This window comes from Ochlerotatus camptorhynchus, unplaced genomic scaffold, assembly GCF_037179485.1.
Source record: "Ochlerotatus camptorhynchus isolate MF236.1 unplaced genomic scaffold, CSIRO-AGI_Acam_v1.1 ptg000021l, whole genome shotgun sequence".
Taxonomy (NCBI): Eukaryota; Metazoa; Arthropoda; class Insecta; order Diptera; family Culicidae; genus Ochlerotatus; species Ochlerotatus camptorhynchus.
Window position 1 is genome coordinate 414815 of NW_027040513.1, and position 23963 is coordinate 438777.

At 38.4% G+C, this 23963-nt stretch overlaps 2 protein-coding genes across 5 annotated transcripts in view; one reads left to right on the forward strand and one right to left on the reverse strand.

The window, feature by feature from the left end:
- LOC135704051 (very long chain fatty acid elongase AAEL008004-like) overlaps nucleotides 1–17675 on the forward strand; it is a 28294-nt gene extending 10619 nt beyond the window's left edge. The window contains exons 3-4 of the mRNA XM_065225473.1: nucleotides 16794–17037; nucleotides 17109–17675. Coding sequence (XP_065081545.1) covers nucleotides 16794–17037; nucleotides 17109–17410 — 546 coding nt within the window. The 3' untranslated portion in view covers nucleotides 17411–17675. The remainder of the gene's footprint in view (nucleotides 1–16793; nucleotides 17038–17108) is intronic.
- Nucleotides 17676–17786: 111 nt separating this feature from the next.
- The window catches only part of LOC135704036 (uncharacterized), a 67235-nt gene continuing 61058 nt past the window's right edge, over nucleotides 17787–23963 (reverse strand). For all 4 annotated transcript variants that reach the window (XM_065225461.1, XM_065225432.1, XM_065225443.1 and 1 more), the window contains exons 5-6: nucleotides 18515–18687; nucleotides 17787–18446 (exon numbers count right to left, since the gene is read on the reverse strand). In XM_065225461.1, coding sequence (XP_065081533.1) covers nucleotides 18358–18446; nucleotides 18515–18687 — 262 coding nt within the window. In that variant the 3' untranslated portion in view covers nucleotides 17787–18357. The remainder of the gene's footprint in view (nucleotides 18447–18514; nucleotides 18688–23963) is intronic.

The following is a 23963-nucleotide window of genomic DNA, read 5'->3' on the forward strand; positions in this document are numbered from 1 at the left end:
AAACAAATGCTTGCTGTTGGATTTCTTAAAAGGCATTTCTAAATGACTATTTCATGATTGGTATAGATCTGTTTACAATCTTTAAACGTCAAAAATCAAAGCAAGCTATTACAATGAGATATACATGTTTTCCTATACTGCAAAGTTAAATGACAGTCCAATAGTTTCTACATGTCTATTTACACGCGACATATCAACAAACGTCAAAAATCAGTAAAAGCAACTCCAATAAAATATACATGATTATCTTATAAGATATATATTTTAGTGAGCAATATTTATCATGAAAACAGGTATATTTTACTGAATTTTCTCATAGTGCAAACTTATATGATTTTCCATTAGTTTCTAGATGTCTGTTCCCACCCATGACATATCAACAGTTTTTCACCATGAAATATATCAGACAATATTCATATACTTCTTACCTTCGCTAACCACGTTCGAAGCAAAGTATTATCAAGTACTAAGTATGTCATAGTTTTTAAGTGATAATCCAATGGAATCTATCAATCATCACATAGAATGAATAAATCTGCTGACATTGCTATGTTATAAGATGGATCCAATAAACGGTACATGTCGATTTGTTTCAGTGTACTACCTGCAATACTTCCCAGGACACCAAACCGATCGGACAAGCAATTTTCGAGTAAAATTTTTCACAATCAGCGATCTTATGATTCGTGAGCGTTCATTCAGAGTGAGCGCTCACGAGTCGTAAAATCGATTATTGTGACGCACTTAAAGCATTATTGACAGATTTGAGGTGTCAAACACGTACTTTCCGATCTCGTCTTGAAGCTTACAAATACTAATTATCATTGTACCATCTCATGATTTCATAATTCCGAAAAACATTTTTTTTATAGCAAGTGAGTGGAAGTAACCCTAATTTTAACATTGTTCATCTTAGTGTTGATAAATCAATTTTGACGATTCTAGTTATATTAACGTTCAAATGATTAATTTGGTGTTTTGAAAATTTCACCATTTTGATGTTTTGGAGTTTTAAGCTATTTTCTTAAATATTTTTAATCGATTTTTTAAGGTAATCTGGTGTTTTGAAAGTCAACTATCCATTCCAAACTTTCCCAAGTTTCGGCGTTTAAAATGGTCCGCATTGTTAGCCATTTCATCGTTTTGAGGTGCTTAGTTTTCTAATGTCATTTTCTGCCCATTTTCTAAAAAGGCCATACAGAATATTTTAGATGAATGCTGATTCAGAGGCATACTTTGTTCTAATATTTTTAGTGCACATGAATAGCATTAAATTTAAAATTTAAAACAAGATTCGAAGTTGGTCAAAAATGACGAAGCTATGGCAGGGGAAATGTTGTTTTTAGAAATATTTTTTTTTTATGTAGGACTACTTCTATGATTTCTATATGGGGGTACACTTTGTGAAAACCGAAAATGGAACATGTAACGAAATTATGGAAGATTTTGAACGTTAATAACTCAGCTGCCCCTGGACCAATTTCAATAATTTTATCACCAATCGATCAAAATTTTTTCTACGCATCTGCATAAAATAAGACTATCATTTTTAAAAATTTCACTATTGAAAATTGCACGAATGTGCAACTGTTACTATGATAATTAAAATTATCACCGATTGCCCGCGAAAAGCGATTTCCCTAACACAGATTTCAAAGTTGAATTGCATCCGTTCTCACCAACCGGTGTTTATTCAATCACCGCGTGGTGAGTGGTGGTGTTCTCGAGTACACAAAGAAACGCTCCCCGCTAGCAGCTAGCTATCAAGGCTGCCCTCAACCGCTGATCGGATTCAGTTCCAATCACCGTTTGTGGTAGTGTCCGGTCGTCGGCATCAGCAGCAGCAGCAGTGCTTTCGGCGCGTGGCGTTGAACATTGTTCTCCAGTACACAACGAAAGGCCGTAGAAGGAGGAAGAAGTCGCACCGCCATTGATCGGAATCAGTAGCTCTTCGTGAGTCGCTGTGGGCCATCTATCCCAAGTGTGTCACACTAAAGAGTATAAACAGAGATAACCATGGTCGAATTCCTATTCCTATACAAAACACAAGCTTCTCCTGCAGTTAACAAATAACATTTATTATATAAGAGTACGTAGTACTACGTCACCATTGTGTACTACCACATAGGGCTATCCATTGCAGTTTTTTATATTAAGAAAAATGCAGAAGTAGACAGATATTGTGTTCCACAAAAAAATCTAGCTTTAGAGGAATTCAGTTTTTAAGAGAAAAATGCAAGGATATTCAAAATTGCTTCAAAAACGATAGAGTGACTTTATACGCGTTATGTCAAGGCTTATGCCCAATCACTGTTCGTTAGACACGCACTTCTATTGAATTGGGCTCTCAAGCAGCAATTTATGTGCGTGTGGCATTGGTTGTCATGATATCGAGCATATTGTTTGGTCATGTACCCTACACCGTGTTGCCAGATCTGAGTTATCCACATCCCTCAGGGCCCGAGGAAAACAACCAGCGATACCCGTAAGAGATGTCTTGGCTAGCCAAGCTCTCGACTATTTGAATTTAATGTATGTGTTAAATCTGAGGATTTAGTAGTTAGTGTCATCTTGTGCTCTCCCAACTTGTTAGCTGCCCATCGGTGTACCCCCATGTTTGTCTTTTTCATCAGTATGTCGCTTAGTTCGAGATCAAGAGCACATTGCTCTCCAAACCTTGTGTTCTCAATCCGTACCCTGCCATCCATTTGTTACAATTTGTTACCCCTAACCTCGAGATAGCCGCGAGTTATCGGCCCCCGCTTTTCTAACGTTTAAGTAATTTTGCTATCTAAACAATGAATATTGGCTCCGCAATGCTACAGCAAAGGAGCCTGGAAAATAAACGCAATATTAAAAAATATGTATATTAGATGCATAGAAATTTCAAGACATAAATGTCGATATTACGGACCGCCCCTCGGCACATCACACATTTATTTTTCAATAGTTTCACATAACCGTAGTTCGATATATTTCAAGATTCAAGATAGATGTGTAAGCTATGCTTTGGTGCAATAAGACCACTGAAAAAGCGCATGGGGTTCGTAGAACATTAAAAAAGATATGCAAAAATGGGGTAGATCCAGGCAAAATAAGGAAGTTTTCAGATGCGTCATTTAGCTTGAAACTGCTGTATATTGAACGAAATTATCGATAAAAAATATATAGGATTTCGAAGAAAAAATATCGATAATGCATGATCTTGCTTTATAGCTACGCCTTTACCAACTGGGCTAAGGAAGGCTCCTAACCAATGCTAGATAGAGCTGGAATTAGAGCGTAACAGCCTTTGTAAACAATGACTTCTCTAGTTGATTTCTCGGAAATCAGTGCACGCCTACACAAACCAACATATCCATCGGGTAGAAGAAATCCTTCTTTACTCGATGGTGATGTTGATTTTCCAGGGAGTGCCATGACTTCCGCGAAATCATCGAGAGAAATCATTGTTTACAAAAGCTGTTACGCCCTAATTCCAGCTCTATCTAGAATGATACAACTTCCAAAAACTAACTCAAATGCATGATTAATTCCACCACTAACTGCTTGTAGCAATTTGGGCCCGGGTAGCAGCACCGTCAACGATCATGAACACGTGAATTGCGTTCCCGTTGATTAATATTATTGTCTTTCTTTTCTTTGGTTCTACTTTCGCAACAAATCATCCAAATCAATGCTGAAGAGTCTTGTCAGTCATTGAAATTCATTGATCAGCCCGTCGTCGTTGTTGAGTCAAGAGCTGTTTCCAGGTTTCTCGACGGCGAACGAATAAAAAACCTGAATAGATCCATCTAAGGAAAGCTCAGACACCTCTCCAGTAAATTGTTGAATGCTCATTAGATTTAATACTTCGCATTCTTTTGATTTTGGCTTAATTCAGGCACCCGAAAGACATCCGGGAATGGCCAACATGATCGTGGACTCTCATGTTTACCATCGAATTTTGCACAATCATCAAGATATTCATTAGCGTTCTATTATAATCGGGTGACAGCTCAGCATGGTTATTATGTATCCGCCCAAATTAGTGTTTGGACGTTTTGGATTATCAAACAAGTCTCGAGCATTCGAGCAATTTCATTCTTTTCCAAGCAAGAAAAAAATAACATCATAGTTAGTAAGTAAGAGTTCTTGAACACATTTCAAGATCACTCGAACACATGTTAAAGTCATTAATGCGAACTCGCAACCATACGACTGAAATTACAGTGTGGGTAGAAATGCTTTTGCCTCAAATTAAGTCTATTTTTTTATATCATAAAAAGGTTAACCCCTTCAACGCCGTTTGACCGACACAGTGACGAAAGAATTCGCGAAAAACCCCGCCAAAACCTGATATCAAAGACACAACCAAACCAGTGAATACCATATCGCATGGCACACAACTGTGTAGTTCATGAATACATTTTACCTGTAGGTCAAGTCGTTGGTTGCCTCGTCACGGTGCTGCAAACTGATGGTATCGATTCGTAATCGGGTTGCAGGTTCAAAAAAACTGCAAAGTCACTGACAAAGCTTAGGTTTGTTGTTCCCTAATGCCTACGGAATGCGTTGCTGATGACAGCTCCACTACACCGCCGAGGCAGCGGATTTGACTTTCACTGAACAAGCATGCGAATATTTTTTTTTTCAGCGGCTACAACCGCCGTGGATGAAGATGTGTTTCTCGAACAAATATTAAAATCGACGGAAGTGCTTTTGTAAACAATGCCTACAAACGTCAATTTATCGAAACTTATTGCTCACCCACGCATACTAATACCACCAGAAGGAAGGTGTTAGCATGCGTAGGCGAGCTATCAGTTTTCTTTAAAACGGCGTTTGATGTCATTGTTTACAAAAGCACTTTGCGATGATTTGAACATTTGCTCCAAGATTTTATGTTTAGCTGCAGAATCATATGGAATCATTCAAGCTTTCAAATCAGATAACGAACGCAAAGCGAACCAGTTTATTACGAATATAAAAGCAAAGAACAAAAGCAAGATAGTGTAGATTTGGACAATTAAGACATCGATTGGAGCGATCATGCTGCGGCGTTGTTTGTTGCCTGACCTATCTACGTATTTTCTACGCAGATAGGTCGAAACAATGGAAATCAATGGTCAGGGAGCGATAATTCTGGGGGCTTGTCCTGAACCGGAACTCGGAAGATCAATTTGATTTCTTTGTTTTGATGTTTTATGCTTGGTGTAAACAATATGTAGGTTATCAAGGTAGTTGATTTGTTCGATTATGATTAGCTGTCTCTAATTACAGATGATTGTTATTAGAAGTTTGTATTCTAGTTTTCAGATTTAAGGACAAGGTTCACGGAAGCCCTCCACATCGCGTTTTCACAAGCACTAATCTCACCATCCAGAAGTTATACAGATCTGAAAATTGAACGCGATGCTTGCTTCTCAGCAGCAGCAAACGTGTAGATTAATTTCGAACTTTGTACATGAAATGGATCGCCAGAAGAAATGCGAAATGGCAAAGGAAATTGTATGGAAGAAAATTCCGTCAATCGTGTCCGTCTTCGGAATTATCAGAAATTATATCGAAGACCTACGACTGATCGGAAATTGCAATCGAGATCTTTATATATTTCCCTATCATATCCACTTGATCAGGAATTCTTCTGAATTTTCAGAAATTGTATCGAAGACCTATGACTGATCGGAAATTGCAATCGAGTTCTCCATTTAATTCCCTATCATATCAACTTGATCAGGAATTCTTCTGATGAGTTTCGGTCAGTTAGAATGTATTTCAAAATAAAAGGATGATTAGGAATCATGTCGAAGACCTTCAAATGATCGGTAATTGAAATCGAGTTCTTCATATATTCGCTCATCATAACAAGATGATCGGAAATTCTTCCAAATTATCAGAAATTATATCGGAAATTGAAATGCAGTTCTCCATATATTTCCATATCATATCAAATTGATCAGGAATTCTTCTGATGATCTTCGGTCAGTTAGAATGTAATTCAAATTGTAAGGATGGTCTGGAATCATATCGAAGACCTTCAAATGATTAAAAATTGAAATTAAATCCATTGAATATTATCCCACCATATCAGGTTGATTAGGCATTTCGTCCAAAGTATCAGAAATGATATCAAGACCTACGAATGATCGGAAATTGTAATCTAGTTCTTCATATATTCCCTCATCTTGTCAAATTGAATAGGATCAGGGGCGGCCCCATACAAAAACCGGTCAAAATTAAATCTTTTGTTAAAACCGTAATCAACAGTTTCATGCTCTTGGATTTTCAATCTAAACACTCCTCAAGATCAGTGCAATATAACCATTGTTCCCGTTTCCACTGCTGTTTATTCACTCTCAAGAGGTTATGGGCGACTCACGGAAGAAAACTGTCCACGGAATAATTCCGTTTTCCGAGACTGGATTTTAAAATTGGAAGTTCCGCGTGGAGAAGTACTTGAAGTCTGTCGACCTATTAGATTGTCAACCTGATTAGATCTTGGTCATCGCCAAGAACGGATCAAGCTGAACTGGAAATGTTGCAGAAAAAGGACCTGATCCACGACAAAAATTCTGCCAAGGAAATCTGGACCGTGTTGGAGAACGTCTATGCGAAGAATTCAGAATCCTCTTGTTCGGAAGCAGATGGGAAGTTTCAAGATTATGGAAGGAACGTCAATCAAGGAACATCTTAATATCTTTGATGAGCTCATTCGGCAACTCAAGTTTGCTACTGACATGGTCTCGTAGCTTTTTGTGACCATGCCTGAATCCACCAGCTGACTTCAGATGTGGTTCGTGAACGTTTGATGACCGATGAACTAAAGACTGGCTGGTGGATACTGGTAAAGAGAAACCTTCTGCCTTTGCTCGATTCAAGCAGAAGCCTAAGAAAAGTACCATAGGTGCCACAAGAAGGGCCTTATGGCTAAGGATTGTCGGGTCAAGCTGCAAGCAGAACAAAGCTGTTACATTCATGGTTGGTAAGAATTAGTCTGCGGATGCCAGCCACAGCCAAATTACGTTCAAGCTAGATTCCGGGGCTACTCATCACTTGGTGAATGGCAAGAAAGTTTTTGAGTCACTGGAGAATCTAAAACAACCTGTGGTGATCGGTGTTTCGGACCGAATGTAGGTGAAATGAAGCATGAAACCCGTGCCGTGAACCATTCAACGGATCCAGACCACGTGCTAGCCGTCCATTGGAAAGGATTTATTCTGACGTTTGCGGCCCGGTCACGTCTGTTGTCTGGAATGGATCACGGTATATCGTCTCGTTTGTAAATGATTTCATACACCGAGTCAATGGCCCCGAAATCCATGGTGGTGAAGCAGTGTTTGCTTCAATTTACTTAGTCAGCAGGAGTCCAAGCTGCTGATAGGAAGACTCATGCGGAGCTTTAGCTGAAGGATAAACCTGGCAAAACTTAGAGTTTTCGGATGCAAGGCTTTTGCTTGGAGAAAGAAACTAGACCCCAAGAGCAGATCTACGTTGATGATAGGGTGTGATCCCAATGGCTACCACTTATGCGATGCGGATACTAGGCAGCTATTTATCTCAAGAGACGTTAAATTCGACGATGTTTCCTTTCCGTTTGCTAAGAAGAAGCAACCGGAAGTGATGCTAACAGTTTTACCTTACGATCTGCACCACAAGACGAGGAAGAGAGGGAAACCTGAATCAGAGTGTCGGATCTGGTGCGTCGCTGATTTCTGATGACGAGTCTGGTGACAACGATGCTGATGTGTAGCTTTCGAGACCAAAAGCTCTCCCTTCGCAACAAGAGCTTGGTTCGAGCCTTGATACGGCAACCATGAGGTACAGCGAACGGGAGCGCAGGATCCCCGGTAAGTTGAATGATTTTTTCACCGGGAGAATTTTTACTGCTGTAGAATGTTCATCAGCAGCAAATTCCATTCAAGCCATCGATGAGCACACCTGCGATCAATTAGTCAACGAACTGGAATGCGCGTGCTCTGATGTACCTGGAACCTATGAACGTAACTGTTTTCAAGCTGTGAACGACGAACTGAACTCCATAAACGAAAACGACGTCTGGTGTCTGGTGGAACGGCCAAGCAATACTGTTCGTATCAAGACAAAGTGGGTGTATCGGATCAAGGAGGATGAAGATGGTAAATCTGCTCGTTATAAAGCGTGTCTAGTAGTCAAGGGTTTTCAACACAAGCATGGAGTGAACTGCACTAAAACCTAAGCTCCAGTAGCTACGAATCGGACTGTCCTGGCTATGGCGGTTCACAGGAAAATGTACGTGCATCAACTTGACGTGAAGACCACTTTTCTCTATAGGGATCTTCAAGAGAACGTGTACCTGGCTGTTCCTGACGGGATTGATGCCTGGTAATGCAAATTGAAGAAATCTTTATACGGATTGAACCAAAGCCCACGCTGTTGGAACAACAAGTTGAACGAAGTACTCTTGAAGGAAGAATTTTCACGTTCCAAACACGATTACTGCTTTTATGTCAAGACCACTAGGAAAGGTAATGGGTTCGTTATTTTATATGTTGATGATCTCCTAGGTTGCTGGCGATTATTTGGATTTGGTTTTGGACATCAAGAAGATACTTTCCAAGATGTTCCAAGTGTCACATTGCGGTGAAATCAACTACTTCCTGGGAATAAAGATTTGATACCACAGGATGTCAGGAACTCTATCATTGTCCCATGAGACTGAAATCAACCGTGTATTGACCAAGTTTGGAATGGTTAACTGCAATTTCGTCAAAATAAGCACTAGGAAGCAACCGAGAGTTACATGTACACAACGCTATGTGTTCGTCCGGATATCAGCTACTCGATAGGAAACCTAGGTAGATATCAGCAGATACCCATTGGCAAACTTTGAAAAGAATCGCTCGCTACTTAACAGGCACAAAGGACATGAAGCTCCTATACACCAAGAAGGCTAATTCAACTGCTCTGTTGGGATTTGTCGACGCGGATTAGGCTTCAGATGCTGTAGACAGGAAATCTGTATCCGGATTCATATTTTAAGTTTTTGGCAGTACAGTTTCGTGGGCCAGCAGAAAACAAAAGGCCTTATCATCCAGTGAAGCGGTACGCTAAGCATGGCTGTGCCTGAAAGTATATGGCTGAAAGGAATTCTTATAGACCTACGAAAAAATTCTGCTGTCAAATTGCTCGTATATTATGTTTTCGTCGCGGTTTTCCAAATTTTATCTGAAGATGATTTGCCAGTTTTGAAAATCGATAAGTTTTTTGAAGAATAGTTTTTCTTTTTTGGCCGAAAAAAGGTTTTATGACCGGTATTCCGATTGCAATCCAATTTTGTGCCAGATTAGCTTGTGAGACCACCGAAGTTCCGCTTTATTCATTCAAGTTTTACCACTATTTAATCCGGGAAACAACCAGCAAAATGGAGTGGCTGTTCGGTAAGAAAATGTCTACGGACGAGATAATGCGCAAGAACCAGCGGGCTCTGAATAAAGCGATGCGGGATTTGGATCGGGAGAAGATGAAAATGGAACAGCAGGAAAAGAAGATCATCGCCTACATCAAAAAGCTGGCCAAAGAAAATCAGATGGATGCGGTCAAGATTATGGCTAAGGATCTGGTCCGGACGCGGTGGACTAAACATAACCACGAACAATGACGAGGAACTGCGGCAAACTCCATGATAAACAAGGAGCGGATGCATCCAACGAAACTTTTAAGCGCAGAAGAATTATTACCAACATAGGAGAAAATTCGGTAAAATCTTTCCATTGCATTATTTTATGATTCTTCAATATTGTACAAATATGTACACATTACACACAACTAAATATAGTAACTCGGAGCGTTTGGTATAGTATGTCCACGCATCCTTCCACCCCTGTAGATCCAAGAAATGTTCCCATTCATTTCCAAGAATCATCTTTGCGGCAAATACAACGCAGTAGGCCTGGCCTTATTGATGTTTATATCATATCTCAGATATGCTGTAAACATCAATTAGACAAGAAAAATGATTAGACGTCATCTAACCTAATCATATTCCTGGATGCTTTCTCGTACTGGCAGCGTTTGTATTAGATTAGATTAGATTAGATTAGATTCGATTCGATTAGTAATCAACAGCCTCGTAGTCTGCTTAGGGTCCGCAGGTCGCCTTCTAGATTAACCTATCGCAGCCCAGGAAGCAAAGCGATTTGAAGTTCCATGTTCCGAGTTTCCAATCGTAGTCCTCATTTCGTCGCGTAGGCCTGTGCCGATTGTTCCGATCCGTATTTCTTTCTTCAGTATTTGCAACTTTATGTGTTTTTTTTTCCAGGGTGGCTTGTTGAGCCTGCCCCAACCCCCTGTCTCGCCGGGGGACCATCGTGCACAGCTCTGTTTAGAGTCCCACGCTGGCACTAGGACGGTGATCAGCCGCTCCTAACATGGAGAACAGACGCCGTTTTGAGCCGCACCTCCATGGTGAACAGACGCTCAGGTTTGGTGAAGCATTTCCTCTATCACCGTTCTATGGTTACCGCGCCAGTGTTCGCGTCGCACCTCTTCACTTTGCTATTGCCGGACTGGCAACATTGCCCAGGCTACGCCAGCCAGCTGTGTCCATGTTTCAGCTGGTAGTCTTTTGTTATCATATGACGCGGGGAGGCGTGAATTAGGAACTTGTGAGGATCAGAGCTAGGTATTCCGCTCCTTCCAGGTTGTCAACTCACCATTTTGTCTGCCAATATATTAGCTTCGATTAATTGCAAATTAAGGTCATTGACGATAATAACTGATGAATGGCTAAGTTCTTTTTGTTTCCTGAACATCGAAAGTAATGTTCTTAAGAAGATTGATTTTGACTTCTACATTGAATCTGTTACTGAATTGTATTGCTTTTATGTATCATTGAAACTAGGATTGGGCGATCTTTAGTAAAAGATCAATCTTAGACGATCGATTTTATTTACGGCACTAGAATCGATCCATCGATTTAATCGGTACAATAGAAGCGATATTTGCTGGATCGATCTTTTGAGTTTCGATTAGTTGGAATGAATTTCAAAATAAAAGGATGTTTAGGAATCAAGTCGAAGACGTTAAAATGAGACCTACGAGTGATCGAAAATTGCAATCGAGTTCTCCATATATTGCCTCATTATATCTAATTGATCAGGAATTCTTCCGAATTTTCAGAAATTATTTCGAAGACCTATGACTGACCGGAAATTGCAATCGAGTTCTCCATATAGTCCCTCATCATATCTAGTTGATCAGGAATTCTTGCGAATTATCAGAAATTATATCAAAGACCTACGAGTGATCGAAAATTGCAATAGAGTTCTCCATATATTCCCTTATCATATCTATCAGGAATTCTTCTGATGATTTTCGTTCAGTTAGAATGTATTTCAAAATATAAGGATGATTAGGAATCATGTCGAAGACTCTGGATCTTGGACGATCGATTTTATTTACGGCACTTGAATCGATCCATTGATTTAATTGGTACAATAGAAGCGATATTTGCTGGATCGATCTTTTTTCATTATGCTGAATTACCGTAATGCACCGAATACCGGACGGTCAGCTAGCTCGGACACTTCTCGGAGTAAAACACTATGATACAATTTACGTATTTTTCGAGCACAGTAGGCAGTGATATTAAACTTTTATAAGTGTCCGGATTTATGGACTTACTATCCGGATTTCGAGTCTTTCCGGTATATTTTGAAAATTAAAAGCAACAAAAGTAACATGCTTCAATTTTCATTTACTCGTGCTTTCAGAGAGATTTGTTTATTAAGCCAAGATTTGTAGTGTCAGCCAAGGCTACATCAATTCATTTATCAATAATAACAATTATATGTTGTATTTGTAGACTACAAGAAGAGATTATAAGGAATGTGTTGTTCACATAAAACCTGTCAATTTTGCTTTCTAAGAGTCATAATCTGCGATTTTCTGATCGCTGTTCACGAAGAATGACGAACAAGTGAGATAAAATGGTATAATCGCTTATTGCGACTCTCATAAAGCAAAATTATCAGCTCTTATGTGTGAAACACAAACTATACACAATCTTCATGCTGCTTACAGATAAAAAATAAAATCATAATCTTAATATCTTATGATTTCATCACAGACAAACAGACATAACTCTTAGAAAAAAATTCTTCAAAAAATATCGTCAAGCGTATTTTGCATGCGCACTAGCACCATCTATCATCCACATTCCCAAGCATTGATGTGCAACTAGAGCATCCCTCGTTCATGCCATTTTTTCACCAGTTGCTTTTCCCTCGTTCTGTCAACGCGTCAGCTGTGTTTAATAAAAACAAAACAGATGGAAGTCAGTGATGTCGGTTCTACTAAATTTTCCGTAGATCTATAGAATTGATTGAATTCTGCAGAAATACGGATCCGTAGGAAGAATTCACAGAAGCTAAGATTTTTTTAGGGATTTGTTTTGTTTGTTTAGTGTGCTTTTTCTTTTGCTGGAAACAAGTTTTTAAACAAGGCAATGCATCACTAATTAGTGCCCTTTCTACCACCGCTCATCACTTTAATGTGTGTACAGCAGAAACATATAATATGTATCAATCAATGAAATTCATGGTGAAGTATTGAACATCAATAACTGGTAAAAGGGGTAAAAGTTGATAGAATATTACAGCCATCAACATGGTTTGTTCTCAAATTCTGTGTTAATCGTGCAGCGTACTATTAGGAACGGAATGACTAATGTGCAGCACTTTCAATGTAATATTCAACAACTTTTTTTTCTGTATTCGTCAGATGTGGTATGTGTCTCTAGTGGGATGCCTTGACCACTTATCATTGTCAAGAGCTGACATCTACTATCTAAATGTGAAAAATAACTGGCATCACTGATAAGTTCGAAATTTGGTGGCTTGCTCAATGCTTCAGTGGCGCCACCATGACAAATGCAAGCACATTCCCAACTAAAACATTATTGAGTGTTATGTCTGTTTGTCTGTGATTTCATTATCCCATAAAACATCTTCTTAAGCGAAATTAATGAAAGAACCGTGTTGTCAACTTAACTGTCATAATGCGTTATAATGAAAGAGGTAACATATAAAATTTACATTCTCTGCCCTATTTTATACAACGCTCCTATTGTTATATAAATGCTGATGCTGATTTTGACATGTTCATTTAATTTGGTTTACGATGAAAGGAAATCAGTTTTCGATGCACAAAAATTACTTTCGTTTGCTTCTTTGAAGATCGAAAAGATCGATTTTTACGATCTTTTATTTTTTTGTTGTTGTTTATTAATTTATTTCATAAGGCTCAAACGAATTCACTTTGCAGAGCCGAAGATTCTTGGTCACTATACAATATATCTTAATAAAGTGTTTATTGTGTTGTACCTTTTGACTATAGAAAAGGTACAACACAATAAACACTTTATCTTCCACTGTCTAAAAAGCCTCCTCCATCCAAACTGGAGCCGCTTCCAGTGCTCCATTGTATGGCAGTTACGCCAACGGGGATCAGAGCGCTTCCATTGCAGCAATGGACGCAAAACGTGGTCAGCACAGACATACTCATCTCTAAACGGTTGCTTTCCAAAGTAATATGAAAAAATACAGTTGCACCTAAATGTAGGGGAAATGGCTTTAATGTTGACCTATGGAACTAAGATTGGGCCCATCACTAAAAATCTGCTATTTATCAATTTTATCTAGTGTCATTGGGACGATACTAATGGATATTTTTAATCGCTATTGACAATTTAGTCGATTACTGAATTTTTGTATGGGCCCAAATTAGGGGCATTTATGTCGGCCTAAATGCCCCTAATTTGGGCCCATACAAAAATTCAGCAATAGACTAAATTTTCATACTTCCATTTCCCCTATGTATTTTTTCATATCACAGAAAATCATAGATTTCTACCATTGGAATCATTTTGTCATATTTAAAAAATATATTGATTGGCACCTAGTTCAATGCAAAATGTTACTTTCAAGTTAAGAACAATGGCGTTTTTTGGGGATCAAAAAGTACTACTCCTTCTATAAAATCTCAATCTCAATAATTTCAGGCATTGAAATTGTCGCTTGTCAAATACCTTCTGTATTTGTTCCTTCCAAGGACTTCCATAAACCGCCGTCAGCTTTGGAGTTCATTTAATATCATTCCATCTCCAGTTCTAATACTGGGCGATATGAACTCACACGGTACTGGCTGGGGCGAATCATACGATGACAATAGAGGGGGTATTTTTTATGATTTGTGCGACGATTTCAGATTGACTATCTTGAACACTGGTGAAGCAACACGTATCGAAAAACCTCCTGCTCGAGAGAGCCGACTTGACATCAGTGTTGGAAAAATCATTTTCAAAAAAAGTTCTATCACAGCTCATTGCAGAGATAAATCCCAAAGGAACTTCTCACAAAAAGTTCGTGAACGAGAGATGATAAAAAGTTCATGAAAGCGTAGAGCGAGAGAAATTTTCATTTCGTATCGCGAAAGATCTTTCGTCTCTCCATCTCACATCATTTCACACGTACTCGTGATTCGAACCAACCAAATATCCCCTCAGCTTTGTTCTTTTTTCCCAGCGAGTAAAGGTAGGCGATGATCATGCGAGAGTGTCTGTTTGTTTTCTTCTCGTTCTCCGATATTTTTCGCATCCTTCACATTAAATACCATTTCCAGAGAACTTTGAGATTTGGGCGTAATTGCTTTTGTAAACAAACACGTCATTCAGCGATTTCTCACGAATCAAAGCACAATCTAGCGAACTATACTATACCAAATGAATCATTCCTCTACCTGTCTGTGTTGTTAGTTTTTTAGATTGAACTTTAATTCACGAGAAATCGGCGAATTAAGTGTGTGTTTACAAAAGAAATTACGCCCTAATCTCAAAGTTTTCCGGATTTATTTATAGTTTTAGTTCTCAATGCAACCAGCTAATAATACAAGTATCAGTGCTGTAAATTTTCATATCATTCGATTGAAGATGAACCACTACAACCATTCACAGAATTGTGTAAACGAATTCTCACATGACCATAATGGAGCCCCTTTCTCATTCGAAGCTCATTGTCACTGTCAATTGAGTCACTCAGTATCATTTGATATACGACAGTGGAGTATGGAAGAAATCCAGGAAAATGGTCCCGAACAGACAAGTCGACCCGATGTCGGATCAATGTAAGGCTAATTTAAGGTCGATGTCGACCCAATGTCGTGTTAATGTCGGGTCATTTTTGGGTTTGTGTCGGGTCAATGTCGGGTCAACATCGGGTTGGGGTTTGATAGAAGTCAGGTTGGTGTCGGGTTGGCTTAGCTTTTTCGCCGGAATGTCGACCAGAGCTCCGTTTGTGTGTAGGTTACACTCAATCGAATGATATATAGCGTTTCTCAAATGAGAATGATCCATGCCTTCGTCAAATGACTAAGCAACTGATATCACCCATTCGGAGGAGGTCCCCTTTAATAGCGAATAGCTACTTTTCTAATTTTCATCAAAAATGTTCAAATGATTTTGAGAATTTACAGCACTGGTAATAGCACAGTGAAAAAGTTCACCACCACCTATATTCCCAACCATCTCCCTGCATATAATTATTGCATAAGAGCTTACAGGAACGATATTACGAACACTAGTGATGAGAGGAGCCATGCATTAACTGTATTTCGTGAAAATGAGGATACATTAGGCGCTCCTCCTTCCGCAACCCCCTATCCTGAGGAACGGTTTTAATATAAAAATTGCTAGTCACAAAATCTTACACTTCCCTCCCCGTTCCTCGTTAATGTCGCGTTGACACTTGTGCTGATTCATTCATTTTTTTTTTGCCAGAAACCAATGCACCAATGAATCAGTTGCACAAAACTGTTCACATCATCCTGATAACGGCTACTTTAAACAACAGGCGCCAGTAGACAGCCAGGTACCAGACTTATCAGTCTTTAGAGATTGTATTGATTTACTCGGGATAGCTTTCTGTCTATAATCTTTCCCTTATGAAATGTGCAGTGCAATTTTCAAGAACGAATGTGGTGTAAAGAGATAGAGAGAAAAAATGATCTGATATTTTTCGTATCCTCACGTTGGTGATTCGAGTTAAAAAAGTTCGCGATATCTCATTCTCTCATCCCAGAAAGTTCGCTCAGGAAATATTGGAGTGTGAAACTAGTGAGGGAAAGTTCCCAAGAGAAAACGTATCGCAAGCGAAAATGATATTTTGGTGAGAATTCCATCACTGCTTGACATATTCTTGTGCTTTAACTCACTATCATTAGATTGCCTGTGGAAGGTTATCAATGATCCCCATGATAGGGATCACTTACCAATTATTATTTCAATCAAAAGTGGTCGTCTAAAAATATATCAGTCAATTCAAGTTTCTTCTGAACTCACGAGGAACATTGATTAGCAAAAATATGTATCGGCGGTAACTCTTGGTATTGATTCTACCGAACTAATCTACAAAAGCGCATTAGAAGCTCAGAAACAACGTGTTCCAAAGTGTATCCTTCAAAAAAGACCCGCCATCCCTGGATGGGATAACTAATGCACAAAGTTGTAGCTTGAGAAATCCGATGCCTTTAAAGATTATCGTAGACATGAAAGATCTTACTTACTAAACAAAAGTCGGTAAGGAATCAAGGAAAGTGAATTAAAACTTTCACCGAACAGTTCCGCAGTTCAAAAACCTAATAAAATCTTACTGACCGGATTACTGTGTACGATTCCCTACTGTTTAGGATATAAATGGGAGCATTACATTATGCGAATGTTAAAATCGCTAGAATCTTATCTGAACCAAATTAACCATTAATTTCCGAAAAATTTCCAGCTATACCTCCTTTGGAATCGCCCAAACTTCTCCTACGTTTGTCAACCCGTCGATTTATCCAGAACTACCCAGGGTTACGAAGAGCTCTACATATCGTACGCTTACTTCCTGCTGAAGGTGATGGACCTGGCGGACACCATGTTCTTTATCCTGCGTAAAAAGCAATCGCACGTTTCGTTCCTGCACGTATACCACCACGCCATTATGGTTGGCATGACCTACTATGGAGTGCTGTTCGTACCAGGTTCGTACTAAGCCTACTTTGCAAGTTTGACGGTTTTGATTTTATTTCTAATGACTATCTATTCATCGCAGGAGGCCACATCTACCTGCTGGGTTTGTGGAACACCCTGGTCCACGCTGTGATGTATATGTACTACTACTTCGCCTCCTACGGATCCCCGCTGGCCGCCCGGTGCAAGAAATATATGACCCGCATGCAACTGATACAGTTCATCCACCTGGGTATCCACTTTGGGCGACCAGCTCTGAGCCGGATGGACTGCGGATTCCCGCTGCTGTGGCACTGGATCGGATTTGGTCAAGCGCTCTTAATTCTGGGCATGTTCATCAACTTTTACATCAAGTCATACGTGACGAAATCGAAGAAACACTGAGAAGACTACGATCAACAAAAGCAGACGCTTGCGGGTGTGGATGATACGGGAAAGCAGTGCTTGGGTTTTTTCTAGCGTACTCGGAAAACTACAGCAATGCGCTGATTTTCGAAGGTGATGCTGATTGGTCGGTTCCGTGAACCGTTCTCAGTTAAGCTGTTGTACACTGGGTAAGTCATATTGTGATATGAGTACTCTCTAGAATTAAGACTGTATGCGGCAATACTTTTGATACAGTAATAATTCTAAATGATTAGTGATAAAATCCTCACGTGCCGGAAATTATTCAGGAAGAAATTGAGAACTCCCAAACTTAGAGAAACTAAGCACTCAATTGAAAATGTGATTGAACTAAAAGGACCCATCGGTCGTGTCAACTTCGCACGAAATGTTTATTACTTATCATAGCTTTTCGTTTTTTTTTTGTTTCACGTATATTTTTGGTTAACAAACTTTGTAATAAATAGACAGATGAGATTTGCTGCGCTTGGACACAAGGGAATAGCATTAGTTTAGGAAGTTTAGAGCTAAGAAGAAAAATATACAAACAACTATATACATCAATTTACTTAAAAATAAACGAATTATTTGCCGGCAACAATGCACTTCTGTGGGCAGTGGGGTGTAAGATTGAAATAGTGGCTTTCGTAATTTGTGCGATTGGTTTTCCAAAACTAAAAACAACGCCAAATACTATAATCTATTCGAATCAACAGTTTCAGTGTTGTGGAAGACATTAAACTAGAGGTAAGACAACTTAACATTTTGGCTAGAAGCTTTTAAGCGTGTCACATTTTGGGTTATTCTCGATTCTGATTCTGCCTTAACCTAACGTGTGGTGATGAAATCTCCTAATATCCGACACTTGTAGTACGAAAATCTAATAAGACACTGTCGACGACGTTCGCGAACGGTTTCCGATTACATCGGATGACGTCCGCTGGGTGTTACAATCTAAACGTGCTGGACAATACTGCTGCGGCCAATGCGTACAGAAGGGCTTGCAGGGTCGATATGTTCGCTCGGAAGGCCGCTCCTGAAAGGTTGGAATTTTGTATTAGTACAACTCGGATTGGCTGACTTGTTTCGGCTTAAGCAAGTTACCATGATACATCTTCTCTCGCTTTTTGGTATAGTTAGTCCCCGGTATCGACAGTTGGCAGCTGATGGATGCATCCTTGGAGTCATCGCTGAGGACGTGCTGTAGGAAAACGTCGTAGGATCCCTGGACTTGTTCCTCGGACAGGACCACATTTTTCGTTTGCGATTCGTCGATGCTGGAAGAGGCATAATAGTATTGTCATGATCAATCTTAGATTGGATTAGATTCTTTACGTAACTGAGCAGGTCCATGCCAAATAGCATAAAACATATGAGTCTTAGACAGGACTTTCTTTGTATAGTTATTTGCAGTAACTTTGCATAATTGTTTGTTATGGGCAATCATTTACATTTGTGCAAAAATTCTGTTCTCATTATTTTTTTATATATCGTAGAACGAAACATCACTTCTTATCAGGGCCTGAACATACTGATTATAGCTAGAATACTGCTTTTCGAAATTATGGAGCTATGAGACATTATAATAATAATTTTTAAATGTAAGATGCAAGAAGAGGAGGTATAATTTGTGTATAACACATAAAACGAGTCTATTTTGCTTTCAGTGGGTCACAATTAGCTATTTTAGCTGTAATGAGTACTCGTCATGAATTAGTACTATTCGTTATAGCTAATCGCTACACACTTAATCTAGCTCGGTAAAATCTCCAACAGTCGATTACCTCGGCATTTGCTTTTGCTGATCTCTTTGCAAAATATATGTCTGTTTGCTGATATCTCAGCAAAATGATATTTGTTAGCTGAGTCTCGGCAATCATTTTACTGAATCTCAGCAAAATAAATTGCAGAATCACTCGGCTTTTGGAATCCCGGCGAAAAAAATTAAGTGTGTAATTGTGACACTCTGGGAGCGAAATTGACTGGTTTTTGAAAGGCGAACAAAACTTAAAATGACGATAAAACGTCTCGGGGAAGCCTGAAAACAGTTTTTGAGGAAGTTGAAAGAATCTTCCTGCTGAAGTTTAGAAAATCTTTCTGGGAAAATCTGGAGATACTTCCTAAGGAAGACAGAAGATACTATACATCCGGGAGAAGACGGAACAAACATCCGAAGGAAGTCAGAAGAAACTTCTGAACAAAATTGGAACACAACCGAGCAGTTGCACGCCAATAGATTTTATTTTTCTCGCTCCGAGTTTATTTTCTACGATTTTGGTCGATTTGGAAGTGTCCGTTGTGTCCATTTAAAAAAGTTAGTATTTTTGATAATTTTTCAAATAAACATTAGTTCAAAATGTATTAGTTATTGAAGTTTATAACAGTTTGTTTGTGTGTATTTTTTCCGGAAAAAACTATCCAGTTTCCTACCATTCATACGTCATTAGATGAGCCGTTTTCGTGCAATTATTTATTGAAAAATATAGATTACGCCGTTTTGAACAGTTAGGTGAGAGTGTGGCTGAATTCCAGCGCAAAATCATTGCCACTAGCGAGCATGTATACGAAATTTCAAGGAATTACTGAGAGATAAAATCTAAAATAAGATTATTTTTTGGATATTTGACCTGGAACTGTTCACACTGAAAATATATTTTCGTTAATACTATTACGCTCATTTCGTAAATATGGGTTTCGTAGATAAAACAAATATTTCCTTAATTGTGCAAAACATTCGTATTGCATGTTTCAAGCTACAATGCCATCATTACGCATAATTCATAAAATATACGAACTATATTTCGTACATTCGCTCCGACGTGGAGTTAAAAAACGTAAACTAATGCAATCAAGTCAAACAAAAGTAGTGAAAAGTTTCCTTAGTGCGTGAACACAAAAGTGCAACCAAGTGGAAACGTCGATGGTTCCAATTATATTCCGTGACTGGTGGGATGACATCAAGGATACTGTAATACGTACTTCTTGAATTCAAGACCAGCACTTTGGTAACGGAATCAACTCGGATAAGCTGATAACGGTAATTTATCAAGATATTTGTCGAATATTCCACTTCAGTGACACTTAAACTTCATTGTTTTATTTCCTCTCTCAGGTATTGGCGCCCGATCAGGACATTGGCAAAAATGATGGGTAACCTATTCCATCAAATTCGGTCACGGGAAGGCGATACACACTTTAGGCGGACCATGTATATTCGAAGGAGGCTCAATTTCAGCATCAGCCCAACAGGAAATCGGTCGTCGGTCAATAAAGACCTATGAAGACTATAAATAGCATGTTGTGTGTGCAGTTTACAGCTAACAGAAATGTCGATAAAGGCTTCCTAAAACAGCATCATCAGCATCGAGAAGAAACAGGACGAGCAAGGTTGCATTTCGAGTTATCACATTCGGTGCAACATTCTTCGGTTAAGCCACAACGCCTTTAAGATCAAGTCACTATTTTAATTACCTTGCCCTAAGAATAATAATTGTAACTGTTGTTTTTAAGAAGAATAAATAATTTTCATTTGTGTTTACTGTAAACTGTCAAAACAGCAAATTTGCTTGAGTCAAACGAATCTGAAAAAAATACGAATTGATTTCGTTCTCCGAAATCTTTTCGTATATAACACGAAAGCCACAGAGACGATTTTATTCTTCTACGAAATGTTCGTACAATGTATGCATGATGTTTTATTGGTAAACGAATATTTCGTGCTATTTACAATGCTTGTACTTCTTGTTACGAATAATTCGTATTTATTTTATGATACATTCGTAAAATACAAGAATGTTACGAAGTGAATGATTTTTATATTTAAACGAAATTAGATTCATATATAGTACGAGTCTATTTCGTTGCAGATAACAACGAAAAGATTTGTGGAATAAACGAGCGCTTTTGTTATATGTACTAAATTTTATTTTCAGTGCACTTTCACAGGAAGCCATAAGGATTTTTTGTAGATGTCGAAAGAAACATCTAAGATAAGTTGTGAGAATCTTATAGACCAGCTTCTGGCCAAATAGCATAAACAAATTTTAAAAAATTGATTCGATCTTCTCAAATTTGCATGAAGCTTTGCTATGGTTAATCATTCACATTTTTGCAATAGAACGTCGCTATTCCACAGCCGCAGACAGTATTTGAGCAAAGTCAAGCGAACACTTTTTGTATGTAGAGTTGAAGGCATACTTCAAATCTCCGCGTACATCGAACGGGTAAGGCAAAGAGTGTGCGTTTGACTAGCGCTGTCGCGTTAATGGCCTTCCGCTCATTTTCAACTTCTATTCAATTTTCGTACTGCCGTGCCTACCGGCTTCTAAGACCATTCTCTAGCTGATAAATTATCACACTAAAGCTTCATGTTAGATAGCATTTCCAACCAACTCTGATAATTTCGTTTTTGTAATTTTGAGTAAAAAATAAAAAAAAAAGTTTTAAAAACTGAAAAATCTCAAACATTAAACCCACAATATTTATAATTAACTTAAAAATAAAGTTCATGAAAAATGAAAATTTTAGGAGTGTTTAAAACCATGGACACTTGAAAATTAACATTGGTCATAATTTCAGACTTCTTGTTAACTAGCTCTTTTATATCATGTTTGCATAGATAACGATTCCGAATGTCTCAAATCTTATTTCTAGTGTAGAGATTACATAAAAAAAGCACACTAGTCAAAAGTTCAAATATTAGATCAGAAGTCGTTTTTCAACGATTTTGGTCAATATTCAAGTGTCAACAGTTTTAAATATTCCAAAAGTTTGCATTTTTCAAGTGCTTTTTTAATAAAAAATGAAGAAATACTTTTAGAGATATTTCAGGTTTGAACACCTTTTTTAACTTTTACTAAATTAAAAAAAAATACCATGCACATTTTTCTTAGACGTCAATTCGATTAGAAGTAACGTTTTGGTGCAACATTTTTTTTTATTAAATTACATAGATGCCATTTTGAAAAAAAAAATCAACATCCAAAATGGCCAATTTTTTGTAAAAATGTGAATGATTGCCCATAGCACACAATTATGCAAAGGTCGAGTTTTTTTTTTTTTTTGAATTCTAGCTAAATCATTTCTAGGCAACATTTTTTGAAGAAACATTATATCTATGTATCTAGGTAGATCAATTTTTCAGAATTAAATTGAAGTGTGCTTTAAAATTTAGTTTTTAGCACTCTTTTTTCACTCAAATTTGTTATGAAAGTCCTATAAGAAAATTGATGAAGCTTCATAAAACGCATGTTTTTTTTAACAACACCTGTATCTCTTTTGATAAAGAAGTAATGCACAGCTATATTTAAAAAAAGTTAACTGGACGATTTTGTGCTACCGACACCAGGAGGACCCATGAACTCATGAACCAACGGCTTTACTTCCCTTCCGAAAGAAGGCGTGATCAGAGATTTTATGCCTCAGAAAATCCCGGATTGAACCCAGGTCTTTTGGGGTGAGAGGCACCACTACACCACAGGCGCCGCTTGCCTTAGTCTTCTGAACAACATTGCAGAAAACAGCAACGTTGTGTCTAGCAGGTATCTCGAGAGGTCGACCCTGCATGTACACGAAGTTTATAAGAATACTAGTGCCACATACCGAGAGAAATCCAAACTAAACTGTCAACAATTCCTGAACAATATTGCAGAATAACAACTTTGTATCAAGTAAGGATCTAGAGATGTCGACTCTGCATTTACATGAAATTTCTAAGACTAGTGGTCTTAGGTCTTCACCTTCTGAACAACAATGCAGAAAACAACAATTTTGTTTCGAGCAAGGATCTCGAGACATAGACCCAGCAATTACACGACATTTATAAGATCACTAGAGCTACCAAGCGAGAGAATTCCGAACTAAACTTTCAACAATTAAAAGGGTCTTGACCTCCAGAACAACATTGCAGAAAACAGTATCTTTGTATCTAGCAGCATCTGTATGTACCCGAAGTTTATTAGAATACTAGTGACAGCTAACGAAAGAATTACGAATTGAACTGTCAACAATTCAAAATCAGTGTTCACTCGGCTGTCGACGAAGCAAGGAGAAACTTTCTGGAGAAGTTGAAAGAATTTTCAGGAATCTTCACAAAGTCGGGAAAACTTCCGTAGATAGTGTTGAGAAACTTCCAGAAGAAGACAGACAAGACTTTCAACAGAAAGCCGAAATAAACTTCCGGAAAGAGTCGGAAGAAACTGCAGAACAACATCAGAAGACACTGCAAAAAGAAGTCAGATGACCTTTTTGATTAAGTCGCAAGAAACTTCCAAGAGAATTCGGAAGAATTTGAGGGAAATTAGAAGAAATTTCCCAAGGATGTCGGAAACACTGAAGTTGATGGAGAATCTGGTCAGAAGAAAATGTTCAAGGAAGTCGGAAGGCACAACCACAAGAACTTAGAAGGACTTTTGGGAAACTTGAAAATTTGAACCTTGGTCTTGTGAGGTTGTACGAATCTTCCAGGAGAAGTCCACAGGAAGACAAAAGAAACTTCCTAGGAAAGTTGGAATTGTACGATGAAAATCAAAAGTAATATTCTATTGAATTTGAC